The sequence below is a fragment of the Panthera tigris genome, chromosome D4 (assembly GCF_018350195.1).
Source record: "Panthera tigris isolate Pti1 chromosome D4, P.tigris_Pti1_mat1.1, whole genome shotgun sequence".
Taxonomy (NCBI): Eukaryota; Metazoa; Chordata; class Mammalia; order Carnivora; family Felidae; genus Panthera; species Panthera tigris.
In genome coordinates, this window is record NC_056672.1 from 80,839,685 (window position 1) to 80,857,974 (window position 18,290).

General features: G+C 40.7%; 1 protein-coding gene across 1 annotated transcript; it reads right to left on the reverse strand.

Annotated features, from left to right (window-relative positions):
* Positions 1-13,209: 13,209 nt before the first annotated feature.
* Positions 13,210-14,154, reverse strand: LOC102964963 (olfactory receptor 1L1-like). Its single transcript, XM_007094511.2, has one exon. It carries the CDS (start codon positions 14,152-14,154, stop codon positions 13,210-13,212), a length of 945 nt encoding a protein of 314 aa, XP_007094573.2.
* Positions 14,155-18,290: the final 4,136 nt, after the last annotated feature.

Sequence of the window (18,290 nt, forward strand, 5' to 3'; positions counted from 1 at the left end):
GTGAGCACAGAGCAAGCCCAATGTGGGGCTCGAACCCACAGACTATGAGATCATGACCTGAGCTGAAGTCATATGCTCAACCAACTGAACCACCCAGGCACCCCTACAAGAGACCCATTTTAGATAAAGACACCTTCAGACTGGAAGTAAGGAGATGGAGAACCATCTATCATGCTAATGGTCGCCAAAAGAAAGCCAGAGTAGCCATACTTATATCAGACAATCTAGATTTTAAAATAAAGACTGTAGCAAGAGATGAAGAAGGACATTATATCATAATTACATGCTCTATCCACCAAGAAGATCTAACAATTGTAAACATTTATGCACCCAATGTGGAACGCCCACATATGTAAATCAATTAATCCCAAACATAAGAAACTCATTGTAAGTGATTTCAACATCCACTTACGACAATGGACAGATCATCTAAGCAGAAAATCAACAAGGAAATAGTGGCTCTGAATGATACACTGGACCACATGGACTTAACAGATATATTCAGAACACTCATCCTAAAGCAGCAGAATACACATTCTTCTTGAGTGCACATGGAACATTCTCCAGAATAGATCACATACTGGTCACAAATCAGCCCTCAACAAGTACAAAAAGATCAAGATCATACCGTGCATATTTTCATACCACAACACTATGAAACTTGAAATCAACCACAAGAAAAAATTTGGAAAGACAACAAATACTTGGAGACTAAAAAACATACTAAGGAATGAATGGGCCAACCAAGAAGTTAAAGGGGAAATTAAAAACTACATGTAAGCCATTGAAAATGATAACACCACAGCCCAAAATCTCTGGGACGCAGCAAAGGCAGTCGTAAGAGGGAAGTATATAGCAACCCAGGCCTTCCTAAAGAAGGAATAAATAATAAATCTCAGATACACAACCTAACATTACACCTTAAAAATCTGGAAAAAGAACAGCAAATAAAACCTAAAACCAGCAGAAAATGGGAAAGAATAAAGATTAGAACAGAAATCAATGCTATCAAAATAAAAAAATAAAAACAGTGGGAATGCAAGCTGGTGCAACCACTCTGGAAAACAGTATGGAGGTTCCTCAAAAAACTAAAAAGAGAACTACCCTACGACACAGCAGTTGCACTACTAGGTATTTATCCAAGGGATACAGGTGTGCTGTTTCGAAGGGACACATGCACCCCCATGTTTATAGCAGCACTATCAACAATAGCTAAAGTATGGAAAGAGCCCAAATGTCCATCAACTGATGAATGGATAAAGAAGATGTGGTTTATATACACAATGGAATACTACTTGGCAATGAGAAAGTATGAAATCATGCTATTTGCAGCAACATGGATGGAACTGGAGGGTATTATGCTAAGTGAAATAAGTCAGTCAGAGAAAGACAGATCATATGTTTTCACTCATATGTAGAACTTAAGGAACTTAACAAAAGACCATGGGAGAAGGGAAGGGGAAAAAATAGTTACAAGCAGAGAGGGAAGGAGGCAAACCATAAGTGACTCTTGAATACAGAGAAAAAACTGAGGGTGGATGAGGGGATGGGGGAGAGGGAAAAATGGGTGATGGGCATTGAGGAGGGAACTTGTTGGGATGAGTACTGGGTGTTGTATGTAAGCAATGAATCACGGGAATCTACCCCCAAACCAAGAGCACACTGTACACACTATGTTAGCCAATTTGACAATAAATTATATTTTAAAAAAGGAAAATAAAAATATTTTTTTCTCTTTCTGTACTCAAGAATAAGAAAAGAAAAAGAAAAAAAAATTGAATATATGGACCAACACAGAATGAAATGCGAATGAAATTATGTCTAGTTTCCCCTAGAAGTCAAACTATGAAGAACTTTATAGTCCATAAACTAAGCAGGCAGAGAGACTTCTGGTGGTCCTCTAGAGCTTGGTTGGCGCAGTTGGATGGGGCTTGGTGTAACAGCTTTGTTCTCCACTAGATGGTGCTGCTTAGTGGGGTGGATTGTTGTGGAGCGTATGCAGGGGTAGGTGCATGTCTGGAGGAGGTGAAAATGGTGTCACCCAGCTTCCAGACTCTAGCATCAGAACTCTGTGCTCTCACCTACCGGCAATCAAGCACTCTCCTTTGTCTCTGGCTTCCATCCACTCCCTGCCTCTGTAGTGCCTGAAACCAAGCTATCAGCCTGCTAGGCAGCACCTCCCTCCTGAATTTTATCTCAGATGGGGCTGTGTTTCCAAACCCCTCACTTCTGAGGGCCCTGCAGCTTGGACCTGCTCTGACCCTTTGGGGGAGGGCCTTCTAAGGAATGTCTGGGTGCTGGCTTGCCCCTGGGAATGGCTACCATGCTGCTGCAGAGGCCCAGAGCCTTTGGCTGGTTGCCCCCCCCCCCCGCCCCCCGAAAAAGTTTGCGTGATTGTGCAACAGCAGCATTTCAGGGACTACAGCAAATCACAGCACTCATCTGGCACCAGGCTTCACCGCCTCCTAACATCCTTGTTCCAACACCAACAAATGTGGTTGTTCTCTGCGGTTCCCTGGGACCTTTGCCTGTGGGGAAGCCACATGACCTCTACCAAATGTCCTCTCAGCAGGGGAATTGCCTCTTCCCATATGGCCCAAGGACCCCTTGGACCTCTCTGTTCCTAGGGATTTGACCTTCCCACCAGAGCTCTGCCAGATAACAAGCTATGGAGTTTCCATCTCTGTGGCCCCCTGTTTATAGAGTCCTAGTGGTATTGCAACCTTCTCCTTTGTTTCTTGTTCAGTCGCTTATGGGTGTTTCCACTCTCACTTTCTCTCCAGCTGCTTTTGGAGGGAGTGCTTTTCATATACTTCCCCCCTGTCTCCATCCTCTCTCTGAAAGGAAAAACAGCTCGCTAACCTCCACGGCTTCTCTCTTCCCCCATTAACCTCTCCATGCCACAAACCTCCTGAGTTCTTTGGCTCAATTTATGCAGATTGTTGTGTTAATCTTCAGATCAATTTTCTAGGTGTGCAAAATGGTTTGGTGCTGATCTAGCTGCATTTCAGGGATGATAGAAGAAGAAAACTTTCATACTGCTCCATCATCTTGCCCCTCTTGCCCAAATCCACTGATTTAAATGTTAATCTCATCCAGGGGCACCTGGGTGGTTCAGTCAGTTAAGTGTCTGACTTCAGGATATGATCTTGTGGTTCAAGACTTTGAGCCTTTTGTCAGGCTCTGTGCTGACAGCTAGGAGCTTGGAGCCTGCTTCAGATTCTGCGTCTCCCTCTCTCTCTGCCCCTCACCTGCTCATGCTATGTCTCTCAAGAATAAATAAACATTAAAAATAAATAAATAAATAAATAAATAAATAAAGTATGTTAATCTCATCAAAAAATATCTTCACAGAAACATTCATAACAAAGTTTGACTAAATATCTGGTTATCAGGGCTCAGCCAAGTTGACACAAAAAGTTAACTATCTTCGTTCTTTTCCTCTCAAATGTCTCCATCTTCACCTTCAACCTCCATAAATGGACTACACTTTTACCAATATCAAAAACAAAAAACTAAAAATAAATAGAATCTTACATTTTTTTGTGTGTGTATATATATATATATCTATATATATATATGAAATAATGCTTATGATCAGAATTGGGACCTTTTATGAAGAAACAAAGTTTAAAAATCTATACTTTCACTACCCAGAGAAAACTATTGTTTCTATGTCTTAGTAGATTTCCTTCTCTGACTTAAAGTTATTTATTATTTATACCAAGTCTTCTTTCTGAAGAGCATAAGACAGCTTAGAAAAATATATAAAATACAAGACAGGATAAACTGAAAATGAAGTTAGATGCAATTGAAGAAGGTAAAAACAAGGGTGGGAACTTAAAATTGGGCCAGGGATGACTGAAAACACAGAGTGCAATGACTCTTGTTAGGGGTGGGCCTCGTATTTGGTTCCAAGCTTTCCAGTCAGTCACAGAGTTCACAGTAGCCAAAGATAAAAATAAGCCAGTTGCTTTGGTGAAATACTATCATGTGTATTCTAAGAACAGACACATATCATGGGCTTTCTTTCAATCAGCTTCAAAATAGGCTTTTGGCAATTACACTGGTATATAAAAATTTACATAGGCAGTAATTTGGAGGCAGAAATAATACCATCTAGATGTTCAGGTCTCCAGTGATCTGGGCTGGCAAGATGTTGGATTTTAGATTTGTAGGGAAGTATGGATGGGTTGCATGTCCTTTGCACTATCTTCTCTAAATGATTTTCCTTTAGAATTTTGATACAAACACCAAGTCCTTTGGTTGTCGCCTGAGCTTTGGCTGGTGTTTATTATTACTTGAGTACACATGAGTCCTATTCAGAGTTGGCAATCAAGTAACACACTGTAGTACTGAGAGCTGGGTTTGGAGTCAGACAGATATTACAAAGCCACTCTCTAACTGGGGCCATAAGCAAGTGTCAGGGTCCTCACATGTAGAGAGGAGATAATATTAGTACCCATCTTCTTGGGTTCTGTGGAAATTAAGTAAGATAATACATGTAAAGTATTTAACATAATAACTAGTACATGATAAGTGTTCAATAAATAATAGTTATTAGTTTTATTATCCCTTTATAAAGCTGAGGGACATAACAAGGACTCGTGCTTACAAAAGAATGCCATCAGACATCTGCTTCCAAGTGAGCTGAGGTAGCATCCATTGAATACACTCAAGGACCCAAATAAAATGTCTACCTTAGACTACTTAAATTTTGAACTACCTCTCAGGTTCAAGTGTATTCCATACCAGTGCTTTTCAGATATCAGTCTATAGCCCATTATTGGTCCATGAGGAAGTTTCCATTGGTCTTGAAGTTTTCAAGTGCATGTGGCAGGTCTCTCTCTCAGCTTTTCAGCCTTGACAGAATCATTGTACATGAATAGATTGTAGAGATAATTACCTGTTTTAGTCCATCTGGGCTGCAATAACAAAAATCCCATAGACTGGGTGGCTTAAACAGCAAACATTTATTTCTTATAGTTTTGGAGGCTGGGAAGTCTAAGATCAAGGTCCCTGAAGATTTGATGTCTGGTGAAGGCTGGCTTTCTGGTTCATAGATAGATGGCTGTCTCTTTGTTGTGTTCTCACGTGGTAGAAGGCGCAAGGGAGCTCTCTGGACTCTCTTTTATAAGGGCACTAATCTCATTCAAGAGGGCTTCACCCTTGTGACCTAATCACCTCCTAAGGCTCCACCTCCAAACACCATCACATGGGGGAATAGGGTTTCAACATAAGAATTTTGGGAGGATATAAGAATTCAGTCGCTGTGTTATTTGAGGTATGAGCTCGGTGTATTAATTCATAGAGGCCAATAGCTAGGTGACTCACCTCCAGCTTTACCAAGCAAGGCTAACTTGGTTTCAATAAATTTCAGGCTACTTGCTATATACGGGCTTGAAACACTGCCTCACATTGTACACTAAGTGTATGGATTTAAGTGGAACAAATGATTCCATTAATAATCATAGTAAGATAAGATCCTGAATATTTCATATAAATGGATATACGACAATTAAATTTTTTAAATATTTATTTATTTTTGAGAGAGATAGAGGCTGAGTGCGAGCACGGGAGGGGCAGAGAGAGAGGGAGACACAGAATCAGAAGCATGGTCCAGGCTCTGAGCTGTCAGCACAGAGACCAATGCAGGCCTCAAACTCATGAACTGCGAGATGATGACCTGAGCCAAAGTTGGATGCTCAACTGACTGAACCACCCAAGCGCCCCAATATACCACAATTTTTATATCCATTTGTCTGCTGATGGATAGCTTAGTTATTTCCAGTTTTTGACAATTTAAAACAAAAGCTTCATACACATGAATGTTTACAGCAGCTTTATTAATAATTGCCCCAAATGGAAACTGACAATACTTGAGTAGATAAACAAACTGTGGTACATCCATACAATGGACTATTACTGAACAATGGAAAGAAATGAACTATCAAGTCATGAAAAGAGACAGAAGAGCCTTAGAGGAAACTTACATGCATATTGCTAGGGGAAAGAAGCCAGTTTGAAAAGGCTGCATACTCTATGATTATAATTATATGACATTCTGGAAAAGGCAAACTATAGAGACAGTTCAAAAGATCAGTGGTTGCCAGGTTTTGTTTGTTTGTTTGGTGAAGGGGGGAGATGAACAGGTGAAATACAGAGCACTTTGAGGGCAGTGAAACTATTCTGTTGTAATCACAGCTCAAATTAGCGTTTCACTGGTACATACACATTCAATTTTAGTATGGAGAAAACATGTCAAATTGTTCTCCAAAGTAACTTAGCTAAATCATCCTCATATGGGCATTGTCAAAGTCCATCATTGTCCCCTACACTTGCCAACAGTCAGAATTTCCAGAAATATTTTTTTCCTTGCCAATCTGTTGTATGTGAAGTATCATCTTGCTATGGTTTTGATTTGTGTTTTCCTAATTACTCCTGAGGGTGAGCATCAACTACCTTTTTGTAAAAATCTTTCCAAAATGAATTATAAATTTTTCTTCCTTTTAAGAGTGGCTATTAAATGTAATTTGACTTTTCTGATGGGCCATGGTCTCTATAAAGTCCCATCTTCCTTCAGGGCATAATAGAGTGTGGTTTTTGGACAGTTTGCTCTTCAAATGAATGGCCCCAGTGGAAGTTGGGCAGAGATAAAGAAGAGGAATCATGATGGAGCCAGTAGGTTTGGGAAGGGAAGTGGGAGAAGGAACTGGAAATGTCAGCAGGGTGCTGATAGGTGTACCCAAGTCTACTGATACGTTGTAATACCAGTCAGGGGCCTGTTGGGGCAATTAGGGTGGAGTTAAAGTTGCTGAGCTCTGGCACGTTCTATTTCCTATGTCTTCCTGTGTCTTACAGAGTCTCTCCCCTGGAGCATGCAGCTGTACACATCCTGGCATGGAGTGGTCATTCCTAAATGGAGTGGTCATTCCTAAAAGGAATGGTCATTCCTAAATGCTGTTGCACAACACAGTACGGAGTCTGTTGCCTCAGATAATCTGAGGAGCATGTTCAAATCCCCTGAGCCTCTTTCTGGTGATGCTGGTCAACTAGTCTGGGATGGGACCCTGAAGGCTATGTTTTCCAGATCTTTCTGAGAGTTTCCCCGGGAACTGCCCCATGGAAAAGGACATGGTATTTTGCTTAAGCCTCCATGTCATGAGGCTAACCCTTGTGGGCTTGTTGCTTTGATGCATCTGAATAGAGGTTTTGCTGGTACCTCCCAGACTGGCCAGAGGAAGGAAACTCCCTGCTCCATATCCACAGCTACATTCCGGAATCTTTCCTAGGTGGCCAGAGCACAGTAAAGAAAAGGATCACCTATTATGATATTACTAAAGATTCAGAAGTACTAAAAGAAAATTTTACCACAGAGGCCACCTTACAAGTACAGCACAGGCCCCAAATTTCTCTAGGAACTCTTACCAGGCCAGTGACTTCCTGTCTTAACAGCGGACAAAGATATTTCACACCCCATCCCTGAGACAGAGGCCTTTTCCTGCCTCAGGGTCAGAGCCAAAGTGGCTCTCAAGACCCACAGAAGGAGGTGTTCCCCTTACCTGTGTCTAGCTCCACACCCCCAGTGTGCTTAGCCATCTAGAATCAGTTTTTATAGTTCTGAAGGAAGGATTAGTGACTAGTATAGAGAACTCTCCAAAGATCGCCTGTAACACCAAGTTCGTAAACAACTACAAGTTTCAAAATACATTAGAAATTTTAAAACATATCTGAACACACGACCAGAAATTTAATAAATTATCAGAACCTCATGCCAAAATGAATATCCTAGAATTGAAATGAGTTCTAAATAAACAGCCTAGAAAGTTCATAGTCTGGGTTGCGGGCTTTGAAAAGTCCCTTGAGGCAGTGTAGTGTAAACCCTGACAGTTGTTTTTTTTTCATTTTTTGTTCAACCCTGACTTAAGGTTGGATCGCCATGACATCCATTTCAAAGAAAGATCCTCTTCAGACAAACACACTGTGAGCCACACAACCAGATAAAGAGAAAGGCCATCTCCCCTGACTGAGGCTCCTTTGTTTTAGAAGTCTTGGTTGATTTTTTTAAAAATTTCCTTTCTTTTCTTTCCTTTTTTAAAAAAAAATTTAAATGTTTATTCATTTTTGAGAGAGAGAGAGAGACAGAGTGTAAGTGGGGAAGGGGCAGAGAGAGAGGGTTACACAGAATCTGAAGCAGGCTCCAGGCTCTGAGCTGTCAGCACAGAGCCCGATGCAGGGCTCAAACCCACGAACTGTGAAATCATGAGTCGAAGTTGGACACTTAACCAGCTGAACCACTCAGGTGTCCCTTGGTTGATTTTGATAAAAGGACCAATTGGGCCATTTGTCTTTTCTCTTCCTTTGCTCTAAATTCCTGCTCTTTAGTTTTTGGTTTGTTTTTTTTTTTTTTATTTTTTAAATGTTTATTTATTTTTGAGAAACAGGTTTGGGAAAAGTATGTTTCTGTCAAAGAACAATTTGCAAGAAGCTCTCTGAAACTAGTTGTGATTATGGGGTACTCTTAGGAGGCATGAGAAACAGGACAATAAGGTGGCAGAGAAAGGCCACCTTTATATGGACAAAGGTTGTGGTTTAGTCAAAGGAGGGAAAGTCAAAGGAGGGAAAATGAGGCTGTCTTCTCCACAGGCTCAGAGATGCAGAGAATTTCTTCCCACTGCAGGTGAGGACTGAGCCAAGCAGATGACCAAGATGACCTTAACAGTTCCCCTCAGCTTGCATTAAATGGTAGCCTTCTTCCTGAATCTGGGACCCCAACATTCCTTTTATTAGAAAACTTGTAACTGTGAATTCTTTCTTTACTTCTTTGAGATATAAATCTTTTAAAAAACTTCTTGCCAGTTTCTCAACCTAGGCTTATCTTTCTCAAGGACCTGGAGCTAACTCTTTGAAATGTAATCATTTCACATGAGATTGTGCCCCATCTTCCAATGTCTGTGGGTGCCTTGCTCCAAGTTGCAAAATTGCCTTCTATCACCAAGAAACAGGAAGTTTATTTTCCCTTTGCATAAAGCCAATTAGCAAACACAGATGGTGTATGACTCCCCTAATGTCCTCTGGTACTTTTCCTCTGGCTCAGCCCAGGGCTTACAAACCCTTTCTTTCAGACTGAATTCTGTTCTTTCTCCCTATTTTGAGAGTTTTAAATAAAGTCTTCCTTTATTTGGATTGGAAGAATAAACATTGTTAAAATGTCTATACTACCCAAAGCAATCTACACATTTAATGCAATCCCTATCAAAATAACACCAGCATTCTTCACAGAGCTAGAACAAACAATCCTAAAGTTTGTATGGAACCACAAAAGACCCTGAATAGCCAAAGTAATGTTGAAAAAGAAAACCAAAGCTGGAAGCATCACAACCCCGCACTTCAAGCTGTATTACAAAGCTGTAATTATAAAGAGAGTATGGTACTGACAAAAAAACACACACATAGATCAGTGAAACAGAATTGAGAACCCAGAAATAGACCCACAAATATATGGCCAACTCATCTTCTACAAAGCAGGAGAGAATATCCAATGGAAAAACGCAGTCTCTTCAGCAGATGGTTCTGGGAAAACTGGACAGCAACATGCAGAAGAATGAAACTGAACCACTTTCTTATACCATACACAAAAATAAATTCAAAATGGATGAAAGACCTAAATGTGAGACAGGAAACCATCAAAATCCTACAGAAGAAAACAGGGATCAACTTCTTTGACCTTGGTTGCAGCAACTTCTTATTAGACATGTCTCTGGAGGCAAGGGAAATAAAAACAAAAATGAATAATTGGGACATCATTAAGATAAAAAGCTTCTGCACAGAGAAGGAAACAATCAATAAAACTAAAAGGCAACCGACAGAATGGGAGAATATATTTGCTAATAACATATTGGATAAAGGGTTAGTATTTAAAATCTATAAAGAACTTATCAAACACAACATCCTCCAAATAAATAATCCAGTGAAGAAATGGACCAGAGACATGAATAGACACTTTTCCAAAGAAGACATCCAGATGGCCAACAGACACATGAAAAGATGCTCAACATCACTCATCATCAGAGAAATACAAATTAAAACCACAATGAGATACCACCTCACACCTGTCAGAATGGCTAAAATTAATAACTCAGGATACAACAGATGTTGGCAAGGATATGGAGAAAGGGGAGCCCTTTTCACTGTTGGTGGGAATGCAAACTGGTGCAGCCACTCTAGAAAACAGTATGGAGGTTCCTGAAAAAATTAAAAATAGAATTAGCCTATGCCCCAGAAATTGCACTACTAGGTACTTATCCAAAGGATAAAAAAATGCTGATTTGAAGGGGAATATGCACACCAATGTTTATAGCAGTGTTATCAACAATAGCCAAATTATGGAAAGAGCCCAAATGTCCATTGACTGATGAATGGATAAAGAAGATGTGTATATATGTATGTATGTACATATGTATGTATGTGTATATATATAATGGAATATCACTCAGTATCAAGAAGAATTAAATTTTGCCATTTGTTACAATGTGGATGGAACTAGAATGTATTATGCTAAGTGAAATAAGTCAGAGAAAGACAAATACCATATTATTTCACTCATATGTGGAATTTAAGAAACACAACAAATGAACATAGGGGAAGGGAAGGAAAAATAAGATAAAAACAGAAAGGGAGGCAAACCATTAGAGACTCTTAAAAAGAGCAAACTGAAGGTTGCTGGAAGGGAGGTGGGTGGGGGAATGGGCTAAATGGGTGATGGGCATTAAACAGGGCAGTTGTTGGGATGAGCACTGGGTGTTGTATGTAAGTGATGGATCACTGGTTTCTACTCATGAAACCAATACTACACCATATGTTGACTAACTTGAATTAAATAAATCAAAAAAGGTCTTCCTTGCCTGTTTCACTTTGCCTGGTGCCAGTTTTGCTTTGATACATGCCAAATATGTGTTTCTCACATTTACCAATCAGGTAAGACACTCATATTCCCTGGGATAGAAACCGAAACAGGGTGGGAAAAAAATGAGACAGTGCCTTAACTAAATCCTCTTCTCATGGAGGAAAAGATTGAGACCAGGAAAGCAGCATTCCCATCAGACAATGATGCTTACTTAAACTTTTTACTCTTAGATGTTCACTTATAATATAAAATTTTCCATCTCATTCTGAATTTTCATTTCTTGCCACTGGAAAAATATCTTCCCAAGGTAATTGAGACTGATATTTCTTTTAATCTCTATTGCCTAATAAAATTATAAAAAAATGTCTAAATCTAGGACATTCTCTAGAGTCAGCCTTACTTGGACATATACTTTATTATAAAATATTATTGTTGCCAGTTGCGAACATGAGGAATTTGAAACTCTTTAATATTAAATTATTTCTATGAATTGGAAGTGACCTTGAATATCATCTAGCTCAATTCCAGTCTGATATATAAAACGTCTTTGTACTACCCTTCTCCAGTGAGGGTGGATGTCACCTTTCAATAACTCTGACATTTGAGTTTCTTTCCTTATAGTGTGTTAGGAATTACTTTCCCCAGTCTTACAAATATTGTGTCTAGTTCTGTCTTCAAAAGCTACTCAGGGTAAACCTCATTACAGAGAAATATTTTTCTCACCTTAGAAAATAGATCAATAGATAGTAATGATGTCAGAAATATAGATACTTCCAGGGTGAATGACACCAAAAAGATGCTCAGAAGAGGCCATGGACCAAAAGCTGTCAGAGGAACAAAGGGAAGGAAGCCAGGGAAGACACAAAAAAGTAAACGTCAGTTCCATTGCACGTGGCTGGTCACCTGGAACATTGGACCTAAGTTGTTAAGTCAACCAGGTCCTGAGGGCCAACTCTTGATTCTATACTGTGTTCAGGACCCAAGACACTGCCAAGAGAGATTCCAAAAAACGAGGAGACATTATCTATTCTCTGTCTTGCATGCAAAAACTTTCTCTGCTGTTGGGGAGTTCCTAATCTTACAGGGAAGACAAAATGCAAAGCACCTGTGTGTGTGTGTGTGTGTGTGCGCACAATATCACCTTAAGTAATTTCAGGGACGTTGAAATTGCTGAAAATTGAATAACTAATTGAAGACGTTTTTTTTTTTAAGTTTTTATTTAAATTCCAGTTAACATACAGTGTCATATTTGTTTCAGGTGTACAACATAGTGATTCAGCACTTCCATAGTGATTCATCACAAGAGCACTCCTTAGTCCCCATCACCTATTTAACCCATTCCCCACCAACCCCCCTCTTGTAACCATCAGTTTGTTCTCTATAGTTCAAAGTCTGTTTCTTGGTTTGTCTTTCTCTCTTTTTCTATTTTTCTTTTTGCTTGTTTGTTGTGTTTCTTAAATTCCACCTATGAGTGAAATCATATGGTATCTTTCTCTGACTGACTTCTTTCACTTAGCATTATACTATCTAGCTGCATCCACATCATTGCAAATGGCAAGAGTTCATTCTTTTTTATGGCTGAGTAATATTCCATCATATGTATGTACCATATCCAATTGAAGATGTTTCTTAAATTACATAAGGATACTGGGAGCTCAGGTTTTTTTGTTAAATGTTTATTTATTTATTTTGAGATACACAGACACACACACACACACAAACACACACACACAGAAAAAGAGAGAGAGAGAGAGAGAGAGAGAGAGAGAGAATCCCAAGCAGGCTCCAAACTGTGAGCACAGAGCCTGACATAGGGCTCGATCTCACAAATGGTGAGATTATGACCTGAGCCGAGATCAAGTCAGACGCTTAACTGACTGAGACACTCAGGCACCCTGGGAATTCAGAGTTATTGACAAGGAGAAATCTAGTCAAGAAAAATTAGTGAGAAATTTTTAGTTGCACTTGGAAGGAGTGGATAGGAAAAGGGAATGGGAGTAAGAGAATGAGAAATGGGTGCAAAGACCCTGGGTCAGTTAGGTGGCCCTAATGAGGTGGCTTTGATTGGTGGGTATATGATAAGATATATTATTATTATTATTATTATTATTACTATTATTATACTGTAAGATAAATATAAAATATTATGAATATATAAGACTTGGTATATAATATTCTAGTCTGGTCACTTATACAATTTCCCACGAACACTCAGTTTAGGTATGCTAACTTCTAGCAGCTTGGTATGTAGACCAGGAATCAGCAGAAATGAAGGCTCAAAGAAGACCTGCTTCTGAGTGTGCTCACGAAAGTGCTGTCTGGGACCTCCTGCCCATCAGCTTCCTCAGGCCTTGCTTCATGTCTTTGTTCCTCAGACTATAGATAAAAGGGTTCAGCATGGAGGACAGAACTGTATAGATGACTGTTGCCACCCTGTCCTTGATAGTATAGCTAGACAGGGGTCGGAAATAAACATAAATAATGCTTCCATAAAAGAGGGTCACCATGGTGAGATGGGAGCCACAGGTAGAGAAAGCTTTACGCTTCCCCGCAGATGAAGGGATCTTAAGAACAGCAATGAGGATCCGGACATAAGAGATGACAACACACATAAAGGGGGTCACCAGGGTTATCAATCCTTCTGTGTTAATTACAATTTCATTGACAAATGTGGGGGAACAGGACAATTTCAGCAGAGGGTTGATGTCACAGAGGAAGTGGGGGATAACATTGGAGTCACAGAAGGTGAGACGGTTTATCAGAAGAACTAGTAACAGGGAATGGAGGTCAGAGATGGAGCAGGAGAAGGCCAGCAGCAGGACGCAGCGGCGGTGGCTCATGGTGGTGACATAGTGGAATGGGTCACAGATGGCCACAAAGCGGTCAATGGCCATGGCAGCCAGGAGATAACTTTCTGTGTTGGCAAAAGCCAAGAAGAAATACATCTGGGTCATACACTCAGCGTAGGAGATGGACTTCTTCTCTGACAGGAAATTCACCAGCATCTTGGGAATGATGGTTGTTGTGTAGCAAACATCAATGAAGGATAAGATGCTGAGGAAAAAATACATAGGTGTCTGGAGTTGAGTGTCAGAGCAGATGGCCAGGATGATGAGCAGGTTTCCTACCAGAGTGACCATGTACATGATGAAGAACAGGGCAAAAAGTGGCTTCTGATCCTCAGGCCGGGAGGACAGTCCCAGGAGGATGAACTCAGAGACACTGCCGGTTTGATTGACCCTCTCCATAATCCTGCATGTACCAGTGAATATGGAAAATTCCAGAACTTTCAATTCAACAAGTTCCAATTTATTCCTATCTCCCCAAGAATTCCTATAAATTGCCCATGATTCTGTCTTCCTTCCCTTCCACAAAAAGGAGTTGAACAATACAAAAGTTTAACCTGTGTTAAATGCAGGGACATCAGAGAAAGGATTTCCTTTCAGAAAGAATCCTTGGTGGACCTCAGTGATGCATGTTTCTCTAGCTACCCATAAATGCTTATTCAGATATGTCAGGTTGAGGCTCATCTCTCTACCCTCCTTGCAAACAAAACAAAGTAAATAAACGACAACAAAAAACCCCAAATACCTAAGTGAAACAGGTAAATATGAATGCTGACATAGGCGCACAGTGTTTATAGTCAACATTTCAGAGACAACATTTCATTAAAAGCTGGCAAAAAAAACCCTCTATTATATGTGAACCTATTTATTAGAACACTCTTAGACACTGGGGATTTATGGCTTCACAATTATTCAACACCGTTGCATTAAATACTCACTGGGAACTCAATTGCTTAGGACTGAACTTTGTACTGAGAGTACAAAGATGAGTCATTCTTGATTCCTAATCTTAAGGTGGTTATAGTCTAGTAGAGAAGAACTTTTTAAACAAATAAGCACAATAAAATGCTACAGGTGTAGTGACAGGTGCACTGGAAAGCAATGAGCTTAGTGTGGTGTCTCTGCTAAGAGCTCACATTTTGAAATCAGCTCCTTCATTTTCTGGGTGTGTGGTCTCGGACTGATTACCTAACTTTGATTCTTGATGTCCTCACCTGTAATATGGGGACAGTAAATACCTTCTCACCTCACCTTTACTTCACCCTTCTCCACTTGCTTTATTTAATTCTTTACTTCCTGCCAAAATCCTCTTGTCTGTCAGGTGTTCGGGGATGCTCTTGAAAGCAATTATTCTGTGTTTCTTGGCAAATCTCTCAGCCTTTGATTTTTCACTGTTTGACCACCCTTCACCTGAGTTTGTGAGACTTTAAGAGAGAAATATTTTTGTGTGCTTTTAGGATCTTAATGAGTATGCAATTAAGGCAAATAATAACAGGTATGCCTAAAACATATCAAGTCTTTGCTATGTATAAGGCACTGAACTAAATATGTACATTACTCAAAACAACTCTGAGCTGGCTCTCAACAGCATTCCCTTTTAACAGATAAGAAAATTGAGGTTAAAGTGTTGAATACTTTTCTCAAGATCATGCAGCCCACAAGGGCCAAAGCCTGGATCCCAACAAGGATGGTCTTAAACACCAAACGCTACCTCCTCACACTTTAGCAAAGCTTCAACAAATTTATGCCAAAAACAAATGGGCTGGGGTGTAATTTTTCACTGTAGAAATTTTCTACCTTAACATCCTTTTTCCAGTAACTGATCCACTTTCAAAATCAATGTTGCATGGAGTCCTTTACTGTAATTGCTAGAGACAGGACCTCCTTCAAATCCAGTGTTGACTGGGGCTGTGTTCATGGAGCTATGGCAGGGCACAGGAAAACAAACTTGGGATGCAGAGAAAGAAGCTGTGGGTTTGAATTTTGGCCCTACTAATCACAATGTGTCTTTGGCAAAATCCCTTCCCTGTTCTGTTTTGCTCTCCTCATACATAAGACAAAATAAAGCCTGTTCTCAAGAGAAAAGTGAGGAAGATGCATGTGGAAGCAGTTTGTAAGCCACAAGCTCAATAAACATTTTGGGGGTGACTGGGAAATGTCTGATAAAGAAGAAGCTGGTGGCTGGGAAGGAGAGGCGGGGCTAGACCAAATACAGAGTGGGAAGGGAAGGTCTTCTGTCTGTGACAACAGAGGGGGCTGGGGCTAGAAGCATGCAGGAAGACTGTGTTGCTGGAATCACAATCATTTTTCCATTTTTTTTCTGTCTAGTGCCCATCAGCATGGGCTTTGTTTCTCTAGGGATCTCCCATGTTTTACCTCATAAATATCTCTTGAATCTTGCAACCTTTTTCATCTCCCCACTCTGGTGAAAAGCCATCATTTCTGCCTAGATTATTGCAGTATTGTCCCCATGATGTACTTGGTTCCCACAGCCCCTCTGACACCCCCTCCGCCATCCATTCTCTGCACTGAAGCCACAGTTTTCTTTTAATAATAAAAGTGTGATCACCTGACTCTTCAGGCTAAAGTCTGGGTTAGCTTTCTAGGGCTTCTGTAATAAAGCACCACAAACTGTGTGGCTTAAAACCATGGAAATATCTTTTGTCTCAGTTCTGGAGGCTAGAAGTCCACCATCAAGTTGTTGGCAGGGTTGGCTCCTTCTGGGACTGCGAGGGGTCTGTCCCATACCTCTCTCCTTGGTTTGTGGATATTGGTCTTCTCTCTTAGTCTCTTCACATTGTTTTCCCTTATGCATGTGTGTTCCTGTGTCCAAATGTCCCCTTTTCATGATGACATCAGTCATATTGGATTAAGATCCATCCTAATAACTTCATTTTAACCTGATTACCTCTGTAAAGACCCTATCTCCAAATAAGGTCCATTCTGAGGTATTGGATATTAGGACTCCAGTGTATCTTTTTTCAGGGACACAATTCAACTCATGACAGACACTTTCCTGCTGCATAAGCCTCCCTATTACCCACAGACTGAAGGCCAATTCCTTCTTGTGGCTTACTGAGCTTCCGTGAGGTAGCTCCTGTGGGCTCTGTGGCTCATCTCCTGCCTCCCTCCTGGCCTTCGCCCATTTCACACTCCAACTGTAAGGCATTTTTTGCTTCTTCTTGACTCAAGCATTTCTTATTCCATCTGCCTAAATCATCCTTTCTCCCTGTCTGTTAGTGCTGGTGGGAGGTCCTCACCCTCTAGCCTCCAGTAGCACATTCTTTTGGACCTCCTCCTGCACACACAGTATGAACTGGAGCTGAATCTTAGTATTTACAACACTGTCTTCCCTGCTAGACTGTGACCTGCCCAAGTATGAAGACCGTGTCTGGTTCTTTGTTACACCACCCTCCCTGGCGTGCTGCCTGGAACATAATAGTCCCTTGATAAATATTTGCAGAATGAAAGAATGCCTAGATGGTCATTTTGGGTTCTGAACAGATGTAAGAAAGACATGCAAAGGACGTCAAGTGGCTGTCTAAAGAACGGCACTCTACTTAATTCACTGCTGGTGGGGCAGAGACCAGCCAGGAATGACAGGAGCCTTCTCTTCTGGAAGGTGCCCCTTGATTTCTTACTGCATCAACTTTAATTGTTTTAATGTTTACTTATTTATTTTGAGAGAGAGAGAGAGAGAAAGAGAGGGGGAGCTGCAAAGAGAGGGCTGGACTTGGGGCTCAATCTCACAACTATGAGATCATGACCTGAGCCAAAATCAAGAGTTGGACGCTTAACTGACTGAGCCACCCAGGCGCCCCTGCTTTAAAACAGACTCATAGGGAATCTGTACAGGAGAAACTCTTAGAGATCATGTAGTCCAATCCCTTCATTTTATTTTTTTGTATTTTTTAAATGTTTATTTTTGAGAGAAAGAGCGTGAGTGGGGGAGGGGCAAAGAGAGAGAGAGGGACAAAGAATCTGAAGTGGGCTCTGTGCTGACAGCAGAGAGCCCAATGGGGGCTTGAACTCATGAACCATAAGATCATGACCTGAGTGGAAGTTGGAAACTCAATCGACTAAGCCACCCAGGTGCCCCCAACCCCCTCATTTTCAAGAAGAGGGAAATTGAGGGCTGCTGGGAAGCTGGACCTTAATTATCATGACCATTTGAATTGGTAGAGTGAAGAATGGAACCCAGGTCTCTTGGCTTCTCCCTGAAGAGAGGAAATGCCTTGCCTGTTATAGAGCTCATACAGCATGGAGGCAAAGGGCATAGCTCTGGCCCACTTTCTACATATGGGGTCCTGTCCTTATCAGGCAAGTGGTTCAGGGCAAGTAAGTTAACCTCTCTGTGACACAGTCTCTCCATTCATAAAGTAGAGATAATGGGAGAATCTGTTTCACAGCATTGTTGGCTCAGTGAACATGTAAAAAGCACAGTGCCTGGCAGGGGGTCAGCACCCCTACCCCCAAAGTTAGTGATTTATATTATAAGTCAGAAGAAAATATTTTGATAAAGTTAAGTGACCAGTCAC